Source organism: Echinops telfairi, unplaced genomic scaffold, assembly GCF_000313985.2.
Source record: "Echinops telfairi isolate 266 unplaced genomic scaffold, ASM31398v2 ScPeMD7_57;HRSCAF=196, whole genome shotgun sequence".
NCBI lineage: Eukaryota > Metazoa > Chordata > Mammalia > Afrosoricida > Tenrecidae > Echinops > Echinops telfairi.
Genome location: NW_022103955.1, coordinates 1,890,465 through 1,913,920, shown reverse-complemented (window position 1 = coordinate 1,913,920; position 23,456 = coordinate 1,890,465). Strand labels below are relative to the sequence as shown.

Genomic DNA, 23,456 nt, shown 5'->3' with positions numbered 1-23,456 from the left:
GTGACATCCTGTCTTACTGTTTTGATATGACAACTAATATTGTTTCTTCTGTTTGTCCCCTCCAACCTCCCTTTATACAGGGCATTGACGTACGAGATGCCCCTCTGAAGGAAATAAAGGTGACTAGTCCTCGGCGATTCGTAGCTTCATTTAATGTTGTGAATACAACAAAACGAGATGCGGGGAAGTACCGCTGCATGATTCGTACCGAAGGAGGTGTTGGAATATCAAACTATGCAGAATTGGTAGTCAAAGGTATTTAATGTACTTTTATACCCCCCAAATAGTCTATTAAACAGATGCATTAGACAATTTATAGTTCACTTTTTGTTTAAAACTCAGACTTATTTTTGTTTATTTCTGAACAGTATTTTGGCAAGAGGCTATGCTGAGGAATTACATTTTAAGTACAGATTTTTCATATAAGCAATATTTTTGAAAAACATATTTTATGTTGGTTTAGTTGTATACCAAAAAATGAATGTACTCGAGACAAGTTCTTATGCCAACTTGATATACAGAGATTACAACCTATACATTTTGTTAAGGAATGAAATTTTTGTACAGAAAGAAAATCACTTAAAATGCAAATATTCACCAGAATGTGTGTTTATAATAGTAGGATGGTTAATAAAATGAAGTAATATCCATATAAAAATGTTCAATCACATCGCACAAACCATATTGATAATACTGTATTAACATTCAAAATGTTCCACTTAGGTTCTCTTATGATATTTTGCATGAGTGAAAAATTGAGTCAGTACATCCAAGAAGGTGGGAAAAAAGGAAATAAACCAAAACCTAAACAGAGAAGAAATAAGTTCCTCTTAGCTGATACACCTGATTTTAGCTTTTTGTTGTCATTGGTGTTGGTAGGTCGAGGACTTCACAGTTTTGAACTACTGTAGCAATATTTTGTCCAGATAGAATAATTTTACATTAGATGTATCACTAAACATTTTGAGACAATACATATAACGATGGCTTCCTTTAATTTCCTCCCTACTATTTGTTAAATATGGGAGGTAAAATGGATCTGTTCTGGATAGGCCATTACTAGGCTCTTATCCAATTTCTCAATATATATATAATACTAAAGATTGCCAAAGATAAATCCTAGAACTCCATATGCCTATGTGACCATGGACTAGTATTTTATGCTTTTTGTGCTCCCGTTTCTTCATATAGAAAATGGATAAAATGATGTTACTTGCCTCATTGGAACTATCACAAAGATCTACTGAAATCAAGTACAGTACTTAAAGCAAGGCACAGAGGAAGCTGCCAATATGTATAAGGGCATGATGGCGTGAGGATGGGGATGATTCTTACTCTGACATATCTGTCAGTAGTGTTCATTAAGGAATTCACACACACACACACACACACACACACACACACACACAAAACTACCTTAGCTCACCCACTGAAATACCTATATTAAATCTGACTGGCAACATTGTCTGTGTTACATAATCTGTATGTGTTCTGGATATATGCACCTGTTGTGAAATCAGAACATTAACAATTTGATTGTTAAGCACACATATTAGAGAAAATGCTTTTCAGTGAAACAACTCCAAGAATTATTCATCTGAGGAAACGACTAGTGTTCAGTTTAAGGAAACACACATTTACTGGAGTAATGTATTTGCCCTATCAGTTTCTTGTATACTTTGAGTCATGGTAAATTTTACCTGACCTGTCCGACTAATGTTTCATTCAGGTTTAATACCTGTAATAAAGCTAAAAGCTGTTCATATTTGCACACATTGTCCCTCCTGTTGGCTGTCTGGGAAGTGAGGAGTTACAGTGAGAAATGTGGGTGCCATATTACCACCAAGCCCAGCAGAGCTGCTTAGGTGTCCCCATGACTGAGTTCTATATTGTTATGGTTATTATTATTATTATCCTCTTGGATTAGTTCTTTGCTATTGTTTTTCTCTTCTGAGTTAAATAATACTTTCTAGTTCTAGTGAATGACCCTATTGTAAAAATACCAAGCTTCATGGGTGATCAGTATAATACAAATCTAGACTTCCCTAAAAATTTCCTCCATGGAGAAGTTCATTTATTGTTATAAGGGAATCTAAGATGTTTTATCTACTTGAACAAACAAATGCAAAGAAAGAGTGGGTTGTCTTTTTTCCACTTTTGAACGTCAAATTTTTCTCTCCCGTGACAGTGGAGTGGTGTGTGGACTCACGGTGAGAACAGTGCTCAGACACTTCTTCCCGTCTCTGAACATTGCCCAAACCAGCGACAAAATGCATACAGATAAGGCTTCAATCTGACAATTGGCTTTTCCTCCATTTACAGTATGGAGTTTTTTCCTATCCATTTCTTTGAAAAATTAGATCACCTACTAGGCACCTTTTGTATTTTCTTGAGACAATGTTTTAAAAGATACAGTGATATTTTTCTCAAAACAAAACAAAAAACCCCCTCAATGCTGTCAAGTTGATTACAGTTCATAGCAACATAGAACTGTCCCTGAAAATTTCTATGCCTTTAAATCTTTTTAGGAGCAGTTGGACAACTAATGTATAACAATTTGATTTTTGTATATATGTTTAAATTTTTTCTTTATTGACTAAATTTTAAATTAATATTATCAAGTCCTTTAAATTTCACTTGTGTTAAGAAATATCTTTAAATATTTTATCATTTTGTATAGATTAATATGTATCCTTTCATCATTTTGGAAAAAAATTCTCTAAAGCTTAAAAAATTGGCTTATTCATATGCTGATTCTTTCTGTAACCCAAAAGTCCTTTGGGATGTTTCTCACTAATTTAATTTATTTTGCATTTTTTTTCCTTAATAGGGAATCACTGAAGAAAATATTCTTAGAACCAAAAAAAGGCATTAAAACCACATCTATTTTAGCATATGAGCAATAATTTAAGGAATTGGTGTAGTCGCTAGATTCTGACCTTGTTCCGGGAGTTGTATTTTGAATGGCAGTGCAACAGCCTTTGCTAGCTTTACAACTTGAAAGTAATTAACTGCTCTTTCTGCCTTAGGATGTACTATAAAAGGTTCATGTCACGTCTTGGTTCAAGGAATCGCCTAATGATATAAATTGATGTTAAATCATTGTGAGTGAAGTCAGAATTGTTTGAAGAAATGAAGAGCCAGCAGAAAGTTTTAGTTTATTGAAGTGTAAGAATAGTATTTTAGTAAATTTACACTAAATTTGCAGTTCTCTAAATAAAAATCTGTATGACTTATTACCTTTGTGTCTAAAAAAAGAACAAGGAAACCCAGTCCACAAAAAGACATGGTATTGCTCTTTTCTTAATTCATTTATCTAAGGAGAGAAAACTGGCATCGTATCAGGTGCTGCTAACTGCCCTGAGATTCTGTTCAGCAGGAAACATAGTAAGATCAATGTGCTGAGTCTCTGAAGGGGATGGCATTGGGGGTAGTTGCAGCATGTGGGCCTTATAACAGAAGACTGCATGCTTTACTTAATTTGCATTTGTATGTGCTAATTGAGGAGTTAGAATCAGAAATACAGCAAAAAGGCACAAACTACCTGAAAACATATTTCTGGGCAGAAAAACTAAGCCAAACTAGATTTTTATTTCCTGAGGTAGTTATGTTAGAACTTATGGTATTTCCTACAATTGTCTTGATTCCCATTATCATGTCTGGTATGCCATCATAGTGATATTGGCATCTGGAAAGCCTTTCTCTGGTGCCTGGGAAGCCATGCTTGCTCCTAATAATATTTATATTGAGCTTAAATTTTCTCTTCTCAGACAATGAAATTCAGGTTTGAAAAAGTGAGAGGAATTTTCATTGGGTTGAAAAAAGTATTGATTTCTTTTTGCTATTGATTTATTAGTTTTATTAAGCTGAGCGTAGCTTGTGTTGTGTGTACTTCAGAGGTTCCTTTCTATTTTCTGCTTAGTGGGGAAAAAAAAGGACAAGCTATCATGAGTGTGGGGGGAAAAAAGGAAAAAAAAAATCCCTCCTGTCAATGTAAAATGAGAAAAACCAGTAGCCCCAAATAAATTGGGGTGTACTTATTTGAATAAGCTCAGTGTAACTGAGAGGAATTAGCGAACCCGAATGAAGGCCAAACATGATAGTGGAAAAAGAGGAAAGTAAAAGGAAATAGAAAAAAGAACTAGGAAGCAAAGAACTTTTGTAGAGATCTAAATCTATCTATTTAGATCTAAATGTACATATATAAATATATTTATATATAATGATAGGGAAATGCATCTATGTACATACATTTTTGTGTTAAGTATTAAGGTAGCAGACAGATATTGGGCCTCTATTCATGTATTCCCTCAAAGCAAGAACACTTTGTTCTAATAACCTGGCATTCCATGATGCTCACCTTCCCGACATGATCGCTGAAGACAAAATGGGTACATAAGCAAATGTGGGGAAGAAAGCTGATAGTGCCCGGCTATCAAAAGATATAGCATCTGGCATCTTAATGGCTTGAAGATAAACAAGTGCCATTCTGGCTGAGAAGCCACAAAGCCCACATGGAAGAAGCACACCAGCCTGAATGATGAGGTGTTGATGGGATCAGGTATCAGGCATCAAAGTCCCAGAACAGAAAAATCATATCAATGTGAATGAGGGGGAGTGTGGAGTGGAGACCCAAAGCCCATCTGTAGACAATTGGAATTCGGGTACAGAAGGGTCACAAGGAAGAGACAAGCCAGTCAGGGTGCAGTATATAGCACCAATGAAACACAACTTTCCTCTAGTTCTTTTTTATTTTTTAATCAATTTATTGGGGCTCATAAAATTCATCACAATACATAGATCAATTGTGTAAAGCACATCTATACATTTATTGCCCTCATCATTCCCAAAATTCGCTTGTCTCTTGGGTTCCCGGAATCAGCTCATTTTCCTTCCCCCACCATCCCCCTCCCTTTCTCTGCCCCCCTCCCCCATGCACCCTTGATAATTTATAAATTATTATTATATCTTATATTACACTGCCCGACGTCTCCCTTCACCTACCCCTCTGTTGCCCATCCCCCAGAGATGAGGTTATATGTAGCTCCCTGTGATCAATTCCACCTTTCTACACCCCACTTCCCTCCTGGTATGCCTCTGTCACCCCTGGTCCTGAGTGGTTCATCTGTCCTAGATTCCCTGCGTTTCCAATTCCCATCTGTACTGCTGTGCATCATCTGGTCTAGCCAGGTCTGCAAGGCAGAATTGGGGTCCTGGTAGTTGGGGGAGGAAGCGTTTAAGAACTAGAGGAAGGTTGTGGGTTTCATTATTGTTATACTGAACCCTAATGCTTCCTCCCCCACATTATCATGATCCCAGTTCTACCGTACAAATCTGGCTAGACCAGACCATGTACACAGGTACAGATAAGAGCTGGAAATACAGGGAATCTAGAACAGATAAACCCCTCAAGACCCATAATGACAGTAGTGATACCAGGAGGGTAGGGGGAGAAAGGGGGAACAGATCACAATGATCTACATATGGGTGAAGGGAGACATCAGTCAGTGTCAGACATGAAAAAATAATAATTTATAAATTATCAAGGGTTCATGAGCGAGGATGGGTAGGGGAGGGAGAGGAAAAATGAGGAACTGATACCAAGTGCTCGAGTAGAAAAATGTTTTGAAAATGGTGATGGTCGAGGACGATATTCCTGCTCAGAGCAGCCAATGCACAGAGAGGACCATGGGGCCAGCCCCACTATGATACAGGATGTCCATCACTGACCATAGTGCTACAGGGGACAACACTGAAGACACAGAACGGGAATTGCACCTAATCTGACTCCACCACATCGAGGTGAAACACTAAGGGCATACAACAGAACAGCAAGTAGAGCAGAGCAACGAAATCCCCAGGTTATACCAAAAATAGACTTTGGAGTCAGGGCATGGCACCCCATCAGACTCAACCAGAAAGCACTCCTAAATGTCAACAAACAGACCTTGAACTATTTATATAGGGTTTTTTTTCTTTTTTTGTCCTTGTTTTGTTGTTGTCATTGTTTTATTTTGCTCTGTCTTGTTTTTTGTGCATATTAGTATCTCGTCAGGTCTATCTAGATAAGATAGGTGGGATAAACAATTTGGAGGAGAAAACAATGGGACTGGTGGTTCTGGGGGAACATGGAAGAGGGGGAGGTGGGGGAAAGGAGGTGGGTGTTAACAAACCCAGGGACAAGGGAACAACAAGTGATCTAAAATGGGTGGCAAGGAGGGTGTAGGAGGCCTGGTAGGGCTTGATCAAGGGCAGTGTAACCAAGAGGAATTACTGAAGCCCGATTGAAGGCTGAACATGATAGTCGGACAAGAGGAAAGTAAAAGGAAATAGAGGAAAGAACTAGGAGGCAAAGGGCAATTATAGAGGTCTAACTAGAGGCATGTACATATGTAAATATATTTATATATGAAGATAGGAAAATAGATCTATGTACATATATTTATAGGTTTAGTATTAAGGTAGCAGATGGACCTTGGGCCTCTACTCAAGTACTCCCTCAATGCAAGAACACTTTGTTCTATTAACCTGGTATGCCATGATGCTCACCTCCCCCACACGATCACTGAAGACAAATTGGGTGCATAAGCAAATGTAGTGAAGAAAACCAATGGTGCCTGGCTGTCAAAAGATATAGCGTCTTATAGGCTTGAAGATAAACTTATAGCTGAGAATCAACGAAGTCCACATGGACAAAGTACACAAGCATGTGTGATCACAAGGTGTTGATAGAATCAGGTATCAGGCATCAAAGAGCAAAAAATCATATTACTGTGAATTAGGGAGACATCCCCTTACAGAGGGGTTGTGGGGAGGATACAAACCAGTCAGGGTGCAGTATAGCACCAATGAAACATACAACTTTCCTCTAGTTCTTTAATGCTTCCTCCCTCCCACTATCACGATACCAATTTTACCTTACAAATGATGATGGCAACAAATGTGCAAATTTGTTTGACACAATGGATGTACGTATGGATTTTGATAAGAGCTGTATGAGCCCCCAATAAAATGACTTTAAAAAAAACATTGTTTATTTAATAACTTTCAAAGTGGTGAAAACTTTATCAGTTTGCCTTTCTTATTAATGTGAATTTAATCATTCTCATAAATTCATTCCTGAAATTCTAATAATTGATGTATACTTTGCTTTTTTCAAACTCAAGACAAAGGTGTCTGAAAATGGCTCTTTCATTTCATGTTGTAGAACCACCTGTTCCTATTGCTCCACCTCAGCTTGCTTCAGTGGGAGCAACCTACCTGTGGATACAACTCAATGCCAACTCCATAAATGGGGATGGGCCTATCGTTGCAAGAGAAGTAGAATATTGCACTGCCAGTGGAAGCTGGAGCGACCGGCAACCAGTGGATTCTACAAGTTACAAGATTGGGCACCTTGATCCAGACACTGAATATGAGATTAGTGTGCTTCTCACCAGGCCTGGTGAAGGTGGCACTGGGTCTCCTGGCCCAGCTCTTAGAACACGAACAAAGTGTGCTGGTGAGTAGATGGAAACCTGAAATCTGTAACTAATGGCCATTTTTTGGGGAGGGGGCGGGCATTGGCATACCACATTAGTGTTTATCAGGTAGTTAACAGACTGTTTTCCTGGTATATCATTACCCTGTCTGTGAACAAAATACTCCCTTAGTTTGTGAACCTTTGCCAGGCAGTCTATGAACAATAAGGTCTGCCAATTGTTAGGTGCTGTGGAGTTGCTTCTGACTCATAGTGACCCTAGTACAACAGAACAAAACTGTCCATTGCTGGGCCATCCTCCAGTTGTTATCTGTGAGTCCCAATACCTTGTGATTTGTAGTCATTCACTTTGCCTCCACTACCTGTCCCCCTGTGTCCCCCAGTGCTCCATCTTTTTTGCTCTTTACTGGAAGTATCACCAGGAGCCCTGGTGGTATAGTGGTTATGTGTTGAGCTGTTAACTTCAATGTCAGCAATTAGAAATCACCAGCTGCTTGGTGGGAGAAAGACAAAGTTTTCTACTTCCTTAAAGAGTTACAGTCTCAGAAACTCACAGGCAGTTCTACCCTGTCCTATAGGGCTGATATGAGTTGGCATCAGTGGCTATGAGGTTGGTTTGGATAAGCATCACCTAGGTCACATAGGATTGTTCCTAATGTTCACAGACACTATCTACTTTAATGATGTCTGCTAATAGATCGGGTCCTCCTAACCTGGTCCCTTCATATTTTCTTCACAATTAAATGCGTTTGTCTCTTGGACTGCTTTGGAATAAAGTTCCATTATAGAACAATCTTTAAAGCTGTGTATTTATTGATGGATATTTAATAGAGGAATTGTTTTCCAATGACGTGGCCCATTTGTAAAATAAACAAGAGTGATTTGTGGAATGCATGGAGAAGTTGTGTTCTTATACAAAGATGTATTAATTTACTATGCTAAATGGGTAAGTTTATGGTTCATGAATAGAGAAATGTAAAGTTTTATAAAAATTAAAACCTAAAGGAAGCTTCCATTAGAAGTTTTAGTGTTGTTTCTTTAGAGCTACTAAATGCTCTAGAACAGTGGGTCCCGACTCTCCTAATGCCGCAACCCTTTAATACAGTTCCTTGTGTGGTGACTCCCCAACCATAAAATTATTTTCATTGCTACTTCATAACTGTAATTTTGCTACTGTTATGAATTGGGTGACCCCTGTGAATGGGTTATTTGACCCCCAAAGGGGTTGTTACCCACAGGTTGAGAGCGACTGCTCTAGAAGGAAGTAAGAAAAAAACATATATTGGGTTACTAAAGTACTATAATCTAAGTAAAGAGTCCCTCTGTTGAGTTGTGAGCTTCAGTCAGTGAGGAGATTCATATATTTTAATGTCAATTATTTCATCAAGTAGTATTATTTAAGAAGACACTTCTCAATATGTTTTATTTTTTAAAGTTTGGTAAGTATTTAGAGCACAGCCTACTAGGAGTAGAAGAAATTTATTATATTTTTTAATAAATAGTTTTATTGGGACATAATCCAAATAAGATAGAATTCAATCATTCAGTCATATTAAGAAGGGTTGTACATGCATTATCACAATCAATTTTAGAACATGTGCTTCTTTCTTATGTTCCTTGTTATTAGCTCCCAGTTTCTTCCAATCTCTACTCTATACCCCCAGTGAACCATTATTCAAGTACTTTCTGTGTAGCTTCACCTATCCTAGACTTTATATACCGAAAACATACAAAAACAAAAACCCAAGAGTTTTTAATGCTAACAACAATAACTAAATAAAAAACAAAAAAGACAGCTGAAAACAAAATATTAAAAACTAGAACAACTTTAAAATGAGTCAAAGGGAGATCAAATAATAAGGTCTTAGATTTTACCTACTACATCTGCCATAATCCACCATCCAGTGCACTCTGTCTGAGAACTAGGGTATTCTCAGCCCTCATCTATGTTCAGACAGGATTCACCAGAGCTTTAATCAATGTGTATTCCCCTTAACGTTTTAAAAAAAATTAAACCAATAGGACTTTTAAATTGGTTGAAAGGGGACAAATCAGATGTTACATTTTTAACCTGGCTATATCTACTTTAATCATGTCTACTGTATTCTCTGTCTGATAACAAAGCTCTTCACATGCCTTGACTATGGTCAGAAGAAAATCACCCGAGGCTTGATCTATGTGTGAATCTTGGAAATGGATTTAAGGTTTCTACTCTCATCCATAGCCTTCTGCAAACTAGGTGCTCACAGTTTAACCTATGATACCTTTCCCTCCTTTAAGATCCTACAGATTGGTGTGCTTCTTCCATATGGACTTAGTTGGTGCCTCAGATGGTTGTTTGGTTAAAAGCAAGCCTTTAAGACCCCAGGTGCTATTCTTCTGGAGAGCCAGGCACCTTCTAGTTTCTTCACCTCATTTTCCTGTAGCACCTAGATCATCAGTGGCCTCTTCATAAGAGCATGTATCTAGCAAGGCCATGACCGAAGAACTGCTTGTTGATAGATTGGGGCTAGAATTATGTGTGAGCCCCCAGTCCATTCAATTAGCTACCATTTATATTTGTCCCTGGTTCACCTTATAGCAGTGGTTCTCAACCCGTGGGTTGCAACCCCTTTGGGGGGGGCAAGGGTGTCGAACGACCCTTTCACAGGGGTCACCTGATTGAATACAGTAGCAAAATTACAGTTCTGAAGTAGCAACGAAAATAATTTTATGGTTGGGGGGTCACCACAACATAAGGAACTGTATTAATGGGTTGTGGCATTAGGAAGGTTGAGAATCAATGCCTTAGAGACATCATTGTCATTTTACAGTAGGGAACATTATTCCTTATCTTCCTGGGCATAAGGTCATTGATTTGGCCAATGGGAAAGAATTGAAAACACAGTTAAGAAAATGACATATAAGTGTACAATGGTTATCAACCACAATACATGAATTATTGACTTTTAAAGACTAAATTCTTAAGCTAGGGGACACTACAGAAACTACCTGATGATAAGGTGAAACTTTCAATAATATTCATTGTTCAATGAACATGCCTTGGTAGTGACAAAATTAGTCCTACCAGAATAATATGTATTTTGAAAAAGCAAAAAGGGCATTGAAATCGTAAGTATGTGGTAGTCTGACAACCACCAGTTTCATACCCTTTGTATAGAAGTAGTTTGTTCCTTCTCACAAAAGAAATGCATCTGCGGTCTCTAAGACATGCATCTTTCCCTCCTCCCCTATTGACTAGAATTTCCTGCCGGGTTTGATTGTCACCCTTTAAAAATTTTTTTTTGAATTAATACAATTTATTAAAAATATAGATTAATGGCTCTGTGCTCAAATATCATTGTGGTTCTGTGCTGACTTTCACAAAACATAACTGCCAGAGACTCTTCACGACTACATACTGGACAGAAATAAAAAAGTGCACAGAGATGACTGCTTCTAAGATAAAACTATCTCAGACATTGGTGATTAATACTTGCTGGAGAATGAAGTTTGACATTATTTACAGTTATACCAACATTCATGGAGGCTGAGCATCGGAGGTATAATTATAGGTTCAATATGACCACAGAAATCTTTTCGTATTTCCCAATTAATTTTATATAGTCAGTTCATCACCACAGCAAACTTATTCTTTTTTTGCTTATTTATTATTTAAAAAAAACATTTTATTGGGGGCTCATACAGCTCTTATCACAATCCATCCAGCCATTGTGTCAAGCACATTTTTACATTTGTTGGCTATCATAATTTTCAAAACATTTTCTTTCCACTTGAGCCCTTGATGTTGGCTCTTCATATTTTCCCCTTTCTCTCCCATCCTCCCAATGAACCCTTGATAATTTATCAATTATTTTTTCACGTCTTACATTGACCGATGTCTCTCTTCACCCATTTTTCTGTTGTCTGTCTTTTGTAGCAGGGTCTATTGATTTGGGGTGACCTTAGCACAATTTAAAAAAAAAACATTTTATTGGGGGTTCGTAAAACTCTTATCACAATTCATCCATCCATCCATTGTCTCAAGCACATTTGTATACATTTTGCCATCATCCCTTTCAGAGCATTTTCTTTCTACTTGAGCCCTTGGTATCAGCTCCTAATTTCCCCCTCCCTCTTCTCCTTCCTTCCCTCATGAACCCTTTATAATTTACAAATTATTGTTATTTTTGCATGTCTTGCACTTTCCAATGTCTCCCCCCACCCCCTTGTCTGTTGTCCATCCCGCTGGGAGGGCATTATAGGTAGGTCATTGTGATCAGGCCGCTCCTTTGTCCCCCCATCTTCCCCTTACCCTCCTGCTATGGCCACTCTCGATATTGCTCCTGAGGAGTTTTTCTGTCCTATCTTCCCTGTGTTTCCAGCTCTTGTCTGTACCCATGTACATGCTCTGGTCTAGCCAGATTTGTAAGGTAGAATTAGGGCCATGATAGTGGGGGAGAGGAAGCATTAAAGTACAAGAGGAAAGCTGTATGTTTCATTGGTGCTACACTGCACCCTGACTGGCCTGTCTTCTCCCCATGACCCTTCCATAAGGGATTGACACAATTTTTTTATAGCAGCAACTAAATGGGCATCTCCTTCAACCCTGATTTTAACAAACTGATCCCAGCTGAAGGGAAGTCTCTTCTGTAAAAGTGGTTTGTATAACTCCCTATTCTCAACAGTGTGTTGAATTCCATGCCATTGGATTAATGACATTATAATACTATTAATTACCTTATGCCCCAAGGAGGGTGGTTAATAATATTCTTTGTCATAAAGTGACAATGAAATGTCTAAATGAACCAGAGATGTTTATAAACCATAGGTATATGGGGAGGAAAAAGTGATTTGTCAGATATGCATGTGAATGGGATGTTGTACACTTCATGGTTACATCTCGGATTTTCAGGAATGCATAGTATCATATTGTGTGTATGTACCAAAGTTTTGAATCTATTCTGCTGATGTGAATTTGGGTTGCTTCCAGCTCCTTGCTTTTATTAACTGTGTTGCAAGGTACATGGGAAAGAATACATCTGTTTGCGTTCTCTCTTATTTTACCGGGGTATATAACCAGCACTTGTACTGGTGGGTTTATGGTCTTTTTATCATCAGTTTTACGTATCACCATATTGCTTTCAATGGGTCTATGTATTTTTAAGGCCATTATCAGTGTACAAGAGTTTCAGTCTCTCTATACCCTCTCCAGCATTTGTTGATTTGTTGTTCTCTCTCTTTCAGTTTTAATTGGGCTATGGTTGTGGGTCAAGAAGATATCGTTGTTTTGATGGCTCTTGAAGGAGAGCATTACCTCATGTGTTTGTTAGCCATTTGAGTGCCCTCTTTTGTGAATTGTCTACTCAAATACTTTGTCTGCGTTATAAGTTGGTTATTTTTTTCTTATTGAGGTGTTTCAGAATTCTGTAGATTTTAGATATTAGTCCCTTGTCTGTTATGTTATTGCTAAAGGTTTCCTTGAGCAATCAGTGGACTCTCATTTTATTCTCTTGAAGAAGTCTTTTGATGTACATAGTGATTGATTTTTAACAGGCCCCAGTCATCTATTCTGCCTTCCACTGTGTGTGTTCCCCTTGTTATATCTGGTAGTCTGTGTATGCCCTGTAATAGGGCCCTTAACTTTGTCCCACTTTTTCTCATTGCTATCATGATAGTTTGGGAGTTTGTGTTTAGGTCTCTGATCCAATTTGGGTTCAGTTTTGTGCATAGGGTGAGATACGGGCCCTGTTTCAATCTTCTGCAGATGGAGATCCAGTTTTTTCCAGTACCATTTGTTGAGGAAGGCATGTCATTCCCATTTAATGCTTTTTAGTCTTTTGTCAGCAGATGCTTTTATTCCTGTTTTCTGTTTTGTTCCATGGGTCTGTGTTTCGATCATACCAGTGCCAGGCTAATTTGATTACTGTGGCCATGTAGTAAGTTTTGACATCTGTTAGTGCAAGAACTCCTGTTTGTGCTTGTTTTCATGATATTAAATCTTCCTATCCATGAACATGACATAGTCTTCCATTTATTTTTGTCTTTTTTTGTTTCTTATAATAGTGTTCATTTTCTTTGTACAAGGTTTATTGGTTAGGTTTATTCCTAGGTATTTTCATCTTGTGTGTGGCTACTGTGAATCGTATTGTTTTCTTAATATCTTTTTTGAAATTCTCTTTCATGTATATAGGAATCTGTTTGATTTCTGCTTGTCAGTCTTGTATCCTGCTATTCTGCTAAATCCCATTGTTGTGTGTGTGTGTGTGTGTGTATTTGTATGTAAACCTTGGGGTTCTCTGCATATAAATCATATGGTCTGAAAATTACGTCAACTTCACATCTTCTTTGCCTAAGGGTATCTCCTTGAGTTCTTTTTGTGGTCTAATGATCCTGGTTAAGACTTCAAGCACAATGTTGAAAAAGGGTAGTGATAAGGGGCTTCCATGTCTAGTTCCCAGTGTTCAGGGGAAATGTTTTTGGTTTTTCTCCATTGAATGAGATATTCTCCATTGTTTTTGTTTTGTTTTTCCTTTATGGACTTTGTTAGGTTCAGTAATTTCCCTTCTATTCCTATCCTATTTAATGTGTTGTTGTTTTTTAATAAGGAGTGTTTGATACTGGCAAAGGCTTTTTCTGTGTCAATTCTTGTGGTCATGTGATTCTTATTCTTTATCTTGGTAATGTGGTAGATTACGTTGATTATTTTTCAATATTGAGCCATCCTTGTGTTCCTGATAAGATTCCCACTTGGTCATGATGATTTTTTTTAATGTTGTTGGATTCTATTGGCTAGGATTTTGTTGAGATTATTTTTATATCTATGTTCACGAAGGATATTGGCCTGTAGTCTTCTTTGGAGGCGCTTTTGCTGGTTTTAGAATCAGGATTGTTTTGGCTTTATAATATGGGCTTATGAATTTTCTACCCCTTTCCATATTCTGGAATAGTCTGAGGAATATCTCTTGAAAACAGCATATCTATGGAACTTTTTTCCTAATCCATTCTGCTACTCTGTCTTTTGATTCTTCATTTAGTCCATTTACATTCAGTGTTATTATTTTTAAATGTGGATGAGTTGATATCATTTCATAGTATTTGTGTTTAATATTTTCCATTTTTGCGGGGTGGGGGGTGATGGAGGAAGAATTTACTTGTGTCTTTGACACCCATCTAGATCTGTGTTATTTTGGGTTGTACTTTCAGTGTGTTGGTTTCAGGACGGTGTTGCAAATTGTGGTGGTCTCCTGTTTGTGTGTTCTGAGATCCCTTTGTGATGTAGGTGGCTTTCCTTGATGGTGTCCCACATCATTCTCAGGTTTCCTTGGGATTCCTTTGCTTTTTTGGTTGATTATTTCTCAATTTGGCTCTAGTCTGCAAGATTGTCCTCAAGTTTTCTATTTAACTTTCCTTTTCTTCCATTCTATTCCCTAGTTCTTTTTGAGTGTTTTTCAATTTCTATTATTTATTTGCTTAGTTTCTCCCCTTTTTTTAGAATGTGAGATTTTTAGCACCTCAATTATTTTCTTGTTTCCAGGATTGATTGATTCCCAGAGCTCCTGAAGCCTTTTTATACATTATTCTTTTGTATTTTTCTATCTGATAGTTCCAGGACATCTTTTTCAGTGTATTCCATTGGGTTTGGGTGATTTTAAGTTGTTAGATTTTGTTTTTCTTGATCTTTTCTTTGTGGTTACTGCTGTTGATATTTGCAAGGCATTTTGGAATGGTAAAATGGTCTATGTACTTCTGGATTGTGTAAGGGGAATGACTCTTCAGGTGAAGAGCAAAGCATCTAGTAGGGACTGGTAATTGTATTGTGTGGAGATGAGGAAGAAGTGATAGAGTTAGGCATGTCATATGAGTGGAGGGTAGGAGCAGGAGAATAGCATTTTAGTGTTAGTAGTGATGCTAGGTGGTTTTCTAGGTAAATATAACTTTTTCATCTGTTGGAAAAAGATTTTAAGAAGTGTACTTGTTAGTTAATATGGCAGTGAATTTCCCTAGAAAAGGGAGAGCAGAGGTCTTGAGGATGAAGTGAGTGAGGTAGGTGGGAGAGTAAGCTAGAACAGATATCAGCTTATGGTAGCATTAAAGAAGAATGTGCTGGCTCAGCTGAGGGACAAGAGAGATAAAGGTTTGCATTTGGGCTGGGGGTGGCTGTCAGTAGTTCTTAGAGCTAAAAGTCCTTAACCCCTTGACTGAGGACTGCTCTCGCAATGTCCCTTTTCTTCCCTCAGAAGCAGAGGGTGGTGCCCTATTATGCTGTTGTAGAAAGGAATATGGATGGGGAGGGTATGTCCCAGCTGTTTCTATTTGAGAAATGAATCGAGCTTCAGGTTTGTTGTGAGAGACCTGCAGTCCAAAAGTGTATACTGATCAGCCTATGATAGAATGAAAGGTATATGTACAGACTGTGGGGAAAAAGAAATGCTGATGTCTGTCTGTTTGGAGTTGGCACCAATTGAGATTTAAACATCCTTATCTCCTTGTTGAAAGATCACTCCCTCAGTTTTCCTTTGGATTTCTTTTGTCAGGATCAGGGCTTTTGTGCCCTGTCCTGCTCTCAGAGAAAGGAATGTGCTAGGAGTGTCTGGCCTGCCTACTCCTGTCTGAGAGAAGCTTGCATTAATGAGTTTTCATGTAAAAGGCTTGTAGTCTGTAGGGACACATGTATCACCCTATAATAACATAAGGAGATGTAGAATCCAGGAGCCAAGAACTTTCCCCTGATTTGGGGGAAGTCTGGTTCCTTTAGTGTTAGATGTGTGAGATATTGGTGGGTTCTGCACGGTCTCCCTGAACTGATGGGCAAGGAGCCACCTGGGTTGCTATCGAAAGATGAGAGTCCAAATGAGTCTAACAGGATTGCTAATCAACCTAGTTACATGAGAGGGGAGAACATAGTATCCAAAAAAGAGTGTGTCTTGGTTTGGTGGGTGTCACTTCTATTTCAAAGGTAGGATTGATCTGTCTGTTGGGTGCAGGAGATCCCCTGTTTCCCCGAAAATAAGACTGTGTCTTATATTAATTTTTGCACCCAAAGATGCACTAGGTCTTATGTTCAGGGGATGTCTTATTTTTCCATGAAGAAGAATACGGTACAAATTTATTGTTTATTGTTTTATTAAAAGAGACCTCACACTTCCTGTCTGCTTTGGCTGCGCTGCAGCCAACAGTGAGCTGCGTGGGCACACACCCCCACCCCCATCCCGCTACAGTCCAGAGTCCAGAGTTACAGCAGCTTTGGGAGGCCCTATTTTGGGGGAGGTCTTATTTTCAGGAGGATGCCTTCTATTTCAGCAAGTTGCAATACTGTTTAGTAGGTCTTATTTTCTGGGGCTGTCTTACTTTAGGGGAAACAGAGTAGGCAAGCAGGGAGACGGCAGGAGGAAGGAGGGGTAGCTCCAAGAGCAAGGGGTTGAAGTGGCTCTGGGCATCCAAAAAAGTAATAAATTACACTGTTTATACTGAGTGATTCCACACCTGACTGGCCTTGTAATCTGCCCTCCACACAGGAGTCCCAGGGGTCAGAAAGCTTCAGTCAGTGTTTGCTATCTGGCAGTCATAACATGAGAAAATTATTAAACTTTAACAGTTCTACTTATTGTATTTTGTCTTCGTTATTTAGAGTACACTTATTTCACAAGACAAAATATCTTGGAAAAATTCTAATTGAAACATTCTTGGAAAAAAGTGGCAGGTATCATTTTCTTCTGTGGATATGTGCTTTGAGTGTGATGACTGGCCGCTTTTGGTCAACTTGGCATGTTTCTCAGTCCAAAGACCACACCCTGTCACACTCAAGATAGCAGTCCTCGATGTAACAACGATGAAAAATACAACTTTCCTCTAGTTCCTAAATGTTTCCTCCCCGCTCCCACTTTCATGACACGAATTCGACCTTGCAAGTCTGGCTAGACTAGAGGATGTACACTGGTACAGATAGGAATTGGAAACACAGGAAATCCAGGGTAGATGAGCCCTAAAGGACCAGTGGTGTGAGTGGCGACACAGGGAGGGTAGAGGGAGAGTGGGTAGGAAAGAGGAAACCGATTACAAGGAACTATATGTGACCTCCTCCCTGGGGGACGGACAACCGAAAAGTGGGTGAAGGGAGACGTCAAACAGGGCAAGATATGACAAAATAACAATGTATAAACTATCAAGGGCTCATAAGGGAGGGGGGAGTGGGGAGGGAGGGGAAAAATGAGGACCCAATGCTGGGGGTTTAATTGGAGAGGAAATGTCTTGAGAATGATGAGGGCAATGAATGTACAAATGCGCTTTACACAATTGATGTGTGTATGGATTGTGATAAGAGTTGTATGAGCCCCTAATAAAATGATTAAACAAAAAGAATTAGTCAGCTGATACCAAGGACTCAAGTATAAAGCAAATGTTTTGAGAATGATGATGGCAGTGTATGTACAAATGTGCTTGACACAATGGATGGATTGTGATAATAGTTGTATGAGCCCTCAATAAAATTATTTAAAAAATAAAAAAGATAGCAGTCCTAGAACGCATAAGGCTATTCTGGACTGCTGAAGCCCATGCTCTGTTTAAAGTTCTAAGAACAAAGGAGTCATTCCTCCCCTTCATGGCTCTAATCAACCCTGCTGTCTCCCCCTCTCGAGTAAAGTAGAGCTCTTCTTTTTGTGAAATAACTTCCCTTATTGTCAGCTGTTATAAAACTAACAATAGCTAATAAATATAGTTTCATAATACTGACATTTTCTTCAAATTCACTGTATATTTAATAGCTTTCTTCTGGAGTCTTAAAATAGTATGATCTCTATAGAAGCCCAAGTGACCTCCTGTCTACTTCTAGGTGTTTATGGCCTCTAAGAAAGAAGCTTTGGGTGATTTCACTTTAAGGTTACTTCAAAACATCCTGCTTTGGACATAGCAGTTTGCAGTTTCTCCAAAAGAAGGTTAGATTTTATTGTTTAGCTTGGAGAGAGGATGTGATCTGTTTCATCCTAGTGACTAGCCTCCCCACTTAATTATTTTGTTCAATCCTGCTCTTGTTTCACACTTACTCTCTTTTCTCCTGGGTTTGTGTCTGTACATTTCAGCTGTTGACATAGTTGCTATCTCTGTTTCCCTTGACTATGATGAATTCTTCTGTTTTTATGAAGCTTATTTGATCAGTTGCAGAGAGTGTAAATGCACAGCTTTTAGAGAGACAGCACTCATAACGGATCAGCTGTTCTCGGTAGAAAATTAAAGTCAGCTTTGAATTGGTGTTTGTTCACCAACACAGTGCCCTCAAGTCTTAAATCACAGCCAGGAAAAGAGCCCAGTGATGCTCCAACCTCTTGCTATACCTTGTCAGCCTAGAGGTGACGCTGCTAATGGTCTGTTCTCTGATGCAGCTTGTGCTGGATTTGAGTACTTTCGAAAAAGCTATAGTTGAGCAACTTAACTTTAGAAAACATATATATATAGAAGCTTTTCAGGTGAGAGAGTCAAAGTGAGAAATCAGAAAGGGAGGCCTTTGAGGTGGACAAAGAAAGTGAAGTCAAATGAGACTTTCTTACTAGATAAAACAAATTAAACAAAAAAACCTTTCAGCCTTTCTTCACCTAAGGATTTTGGGGAAAAATATGCATGACTCACTGTCGATGAAGGAAAGACGATAGAGTCTAAAACTGTTGTTAGCTGCCATTGAGTGGATTCGTAGAGGTACAGAGATGAAAGCAAAATGAAATTCTTAGTGTCACTGCAGGAGCACCTGATTCTGTAGTGGTTATGAGTTGGACTGCCAACTGCAAGGGCAGCAGTTTGAAACCACCACCTGCTTCTTGCCAGAAAGGGTTTCTACTCCCGTAAAGGGTTGCAGTCTTAGAAACCCACAGGGGCAGTTCTATCCAGTTCTGTGGGGTCGCTATAAGTCTGAAATGATTTGACTTTGTTTTTGGGTTTGAGTACTGCTGCCATAAAAGCCCGGGTGGTGCAGTGGTGAAGGCACTCAGCTGTTAACTAGACCAGAGGTTGGTACAGATAGGAACTGAAAATACAGGGAATCCAGGACGGATGAGCCCTATAGGACCAGTGGTGTGAGTGGCAAAACAGGGAGGGTAAAGGGAGAATGGGTAGGAAAGAGGGAACCGATTACATGGAACTGTGTGTGACCTCCTCCCTGGGGGACAGACAACCGAAAAGTGGGTGAAGGGAGACGTCGGACAGGGCAAGATATGACAAAATACCAATTTATAAACTATCAAGGGCTCATGAGGGAGGGAGGAGCGGGGAGGGAGGGGAAAAATGAGGACCTAATGTCGGGGGTTTAAGTGGAGAGAAAATGTTTTGAGAAACAATGTACAAATGCGCTTTACACAATTGATGTGTGTATGGATTGGGATAACAGTTGTATGAGCCCCTAATAAAATGTTAAAAAAAAAAAAACTCACCAACTGCTCCACAAAAGAAAGATGTGGCTGTGTATCTCTGTGAAGAGATGGCCTTGGAAACTCTACACTACGAGGCAGAATGGATTTGATGGCAATGGATTTGACTTTGCTTATGATACTCCAAAACCTCATTGGGTTCAAAACAGGTGAAGCCTAGAACTGAGCCTTGTCCCTGACCAGTATGGTTGGCTTTTATTTTTTTACATTTCCTTGTAAACTTTTTGAAGAAGAATTCAACATTGTCCAGCTGGTTTTATTGTCCCAGGTGGTTGGGAAATAATATTTATCTGGGAAATTATAGCCCTGAGAATCACATTTTGTATTATGGATAAGGTGACTAGACGTCCCGCTGTTGGTGGGACAGTCCCAATTTTTAGCATTTTTAAAAAGTCCTGATTTTTGGAAAGAATGCACGACAAGCTAGGGAATGGTCTATTTGGTCCATATAGACCAAATTTTTAATCAATAACCCCTCCCCCCCAGTCAATGGTGTCCTGCTTTAAATCTGGTCACCTTAATTATGGACTAAGAATTCCCAACAATTGAGCATTACTTTCATAACAGACATTTTTCTCTCTCATATTACATTTGTCTGTTTTAGACTAGCTCTCTCTTTTTTTCTGCATTACATTAGTGAGACTTGGGCTATACTGTCTTGGTGATACCTATGCAAATATATTTAATTTGTTGTATTAAAATATTAAGATCACTATTTATTGCCCATTCTTTGGAGAGGAAATAGAATTTTTTTCTATATGTGTCTATAGACAAAATCCCATTACTTGATCAGATTTCTGCCAAAAACTATATTGTAGCGCACTTCTAGAGCTCTTGCTTCTTACACTTTTGAAAATTATTTTCAAATATATGCACTGGCTCCCCACATGTGATCTTGATGAAATCGCTTAGCTTCTCTGATTCCATCTCTTCATCACTGAAATAGGACATGACATCTGCCCTGCCTTTTGCCTACGTGTTTTGAAAAGCAGGTTAGCTCAATCTGTGAAGGTACTTTAAAACTGAGAAATGCTATGCATATATAGAATATTTTAAATGATTTTTTTAAAGTGAAATGTTGTAAAAATAATACTGTTAGTCCACAGCTAATATCAAGATTTAGAAGTATAGCCAATTATTTTTCAGTTATGAAGTTCAGCTATAGTTGGGTTACTTCAGAGATTTGAAATTATTTCAGTATCTACTTAAGCAAAATGCAATTTAGTTTGTGTTTTCTATTATATCTTAATTTTTTGTAATTATGTGCAGCCTGTATATCACAGGCCATTAAGTGGTAGCTACTTGTAAAATAGAAATGGATGATGGCTGTTAAAGTAATTTTCACAGTGGACTTTTTATGTGTCTTATTTTGAGATTTTGCTTTTTATGTATCCTGGTTATTGGTTAACTGTTGTTAAGTGACTTGCTAATAACTGGCCCCAGGAGTGAAAGAAGGATGACTAAGAGCTAATGAGTGGACAATTAAGATCAGTGAGAGTGAAATAACACTGAACATAAATGTGTCTCTTAGAAGTTTATAATTGAAAATCTATGAAACAAAAATAATTGTTTTGTGTATCATTACCTCATTTGAGTCTTTATGAACTATTTCAAGATGTTAAGCTCTGACTTAAAATTTCAATTAAATTAATAATTCCAAAAGTTTTTCAATGCATCAACTTTATGTTGTGTGGAAGTCTTACCTGCTAATGGAGACACTCACGGCTGTGCCCAAGGTGATGTGGTACGAATCAGTACCCAGGAGCTTTAGGTCAGAGAACTGTAGCTGGCCATCAGTAGCCAGTCTGGTGTGTTTAGAATAATGATTTATAATAGAGATTTTTATGTTATCAGAATTTGAAATCAGTAAAGATGGGTAAGTATTTATACTTGTTTACATAGGTAAGTGTAGCTTCTTTCTTTTACTGAGATACCACTCAGCTATTTAAAGTGGTTTTTAGTACAGCCCCAGAACTGTGTAACTTTAAAACATTTTCACTGCCCAAAAGAAAGCCATACCCACTAGCGTCCAGTCCTGATTTTGTTTAGTCCTCCAGCTCTAGGCAATCCCTAATGTACGTTTAGTCTCCATAAATCTGCTTTATTCACATGCTATGCGGTCTTTTATGACTGGTTTCTTTCACTTACTGTAATTCTTAAATTTTTTTATTTTGTTGAGACTATGACAGGGAAAACATAACCAGTTCAGCAGTTTCCGCATGTGTAATTTGGTGACATTTTTATAGAACTGTGATTGAGTTGCTAACTATTATGTAGACATTTTTTCATTATTCACATGCATCCCAGCATGGAATTTTGAAGGCCTGGTTGTTATTTGTTGAAGTGTTGGAACCGACTTGGAATAGTTTTCTCTGGAAAATCATCACCCACAGGCCCATTTTGGGCTTACTCTCCAGAGGTGTGGATGTGTCCCTACACGTCCCCCAACCCCATTTCACCTAGGAATCCTGGATTAGCTTCTTACATTGAATCTACTTTATCTTCGCTTCATGTGTTAACAAGTGGGCCTGTCTATAACCTACAATATTTAATAACGTCACTCCAAAAACCCTGCCAGAGTATGGGACTTTGAACTCATGGTGACCCAATTTTTATCAAGTTCATGCATACAAGGAATGCTGCACCTAAAGGATGATTCCAGGGCACTAGACCTGACCAGGAGCCTGGCCTGGAGTGAGCCAGACACAGAGAGCAAAGCTTCCACCCAGAGACCTGCTCCTCTCAAGTGGCACTGTAGCACCATGCCCTAAACACACTGTCAATTCTAGAAAACAGAAACACAATACTGATTTGGTTGCTAACAGAACATTATTGAGGACCCTGTCCCATTTATTTACTCAATCTTTCTTTTATTGAGGACTCAGGAAAACTGCCTCTGAGAGCAAACAAGAACTTTTCTTTTTACCTTTCTCAATACAACAGCTCTGCTTTTAACTGACAGGTAGTGAGAGTCTTGTAACTTTTTTATGTGGCTGGAGAAAGCAGAACGTTTAATTCACAGCCAAACTTTACTTCTTTTATAAGATGTTAGATTCTAAATACCTATACACTATCTCTCGTTTCGGTCTCATCTAATTCTATGTTCATTACTGTTTACCTATATTTCTTTTACATTTCTAGTCACAGAGATTTTCTCCCTGATACCATCATTTATTGCTGAGCTTCCTCATGTTATGTGTTGTACTCCTTTTCATTCAAGTTAATATTGCATCTACCTTCTAGCCAGTAACTTTTCTCCCCTCTCCCTACTATCATTGGAAACCATCAAATAATGTTTCTTTTTCTGTGAAACCTTTTTCTTGCCTTTTTACAGTAGTGGTATATAATAGTTACTGATTGACTAATTTTAGCCAGCACAGTGTCTTCCAGGTTCACCCATGTTCTGAGGTGTTTCACAAATTAGTTATTTTTAATGTGTCATTTTCTATTATGAGGATGTACCATAGTTTATACATTTACCATTAATGAACATTTAGATTGTTTCCTTTTTTTGGCTAATATTACTGTTGCAATATTGAACATAGCCGTGCCCATATCATTCATGTTATGGCTTTTGTTCA

The 23,456-nt window shown here is 38.4% G+C and overlaps 1 protein-coding gene across 6 annotated transcripts in view; it reads left to right on the top strand.

Annotated features, from left to right (window-relative positions):
* The window catches only part of PTPRM (protein tyrosine phosphatase receptor type M), a 707,951-nt gene that overhangs the window by 170,416 nt on the left and 514,079 nt on the right, over positions 1 to 23,456 (top strand). For all 6 annotated transcript variants that reach the window (XM_045290818.1, XM_045290817.1, XM_045290815.1 and 3 more), the window contains exons 5-6: positions 81 to 255; positions 7,208 to 7,501. In XM_045290818.1, the coding sequence (XP_045146753.1) occupies positions 81 to 255; positions 7,208 to 7,501 (469 nt within the window). The remainder of the gene's footprint in view (positions 1 to 80; positions 256 to 7,207; positions 7,502 to 23,456) is intronic.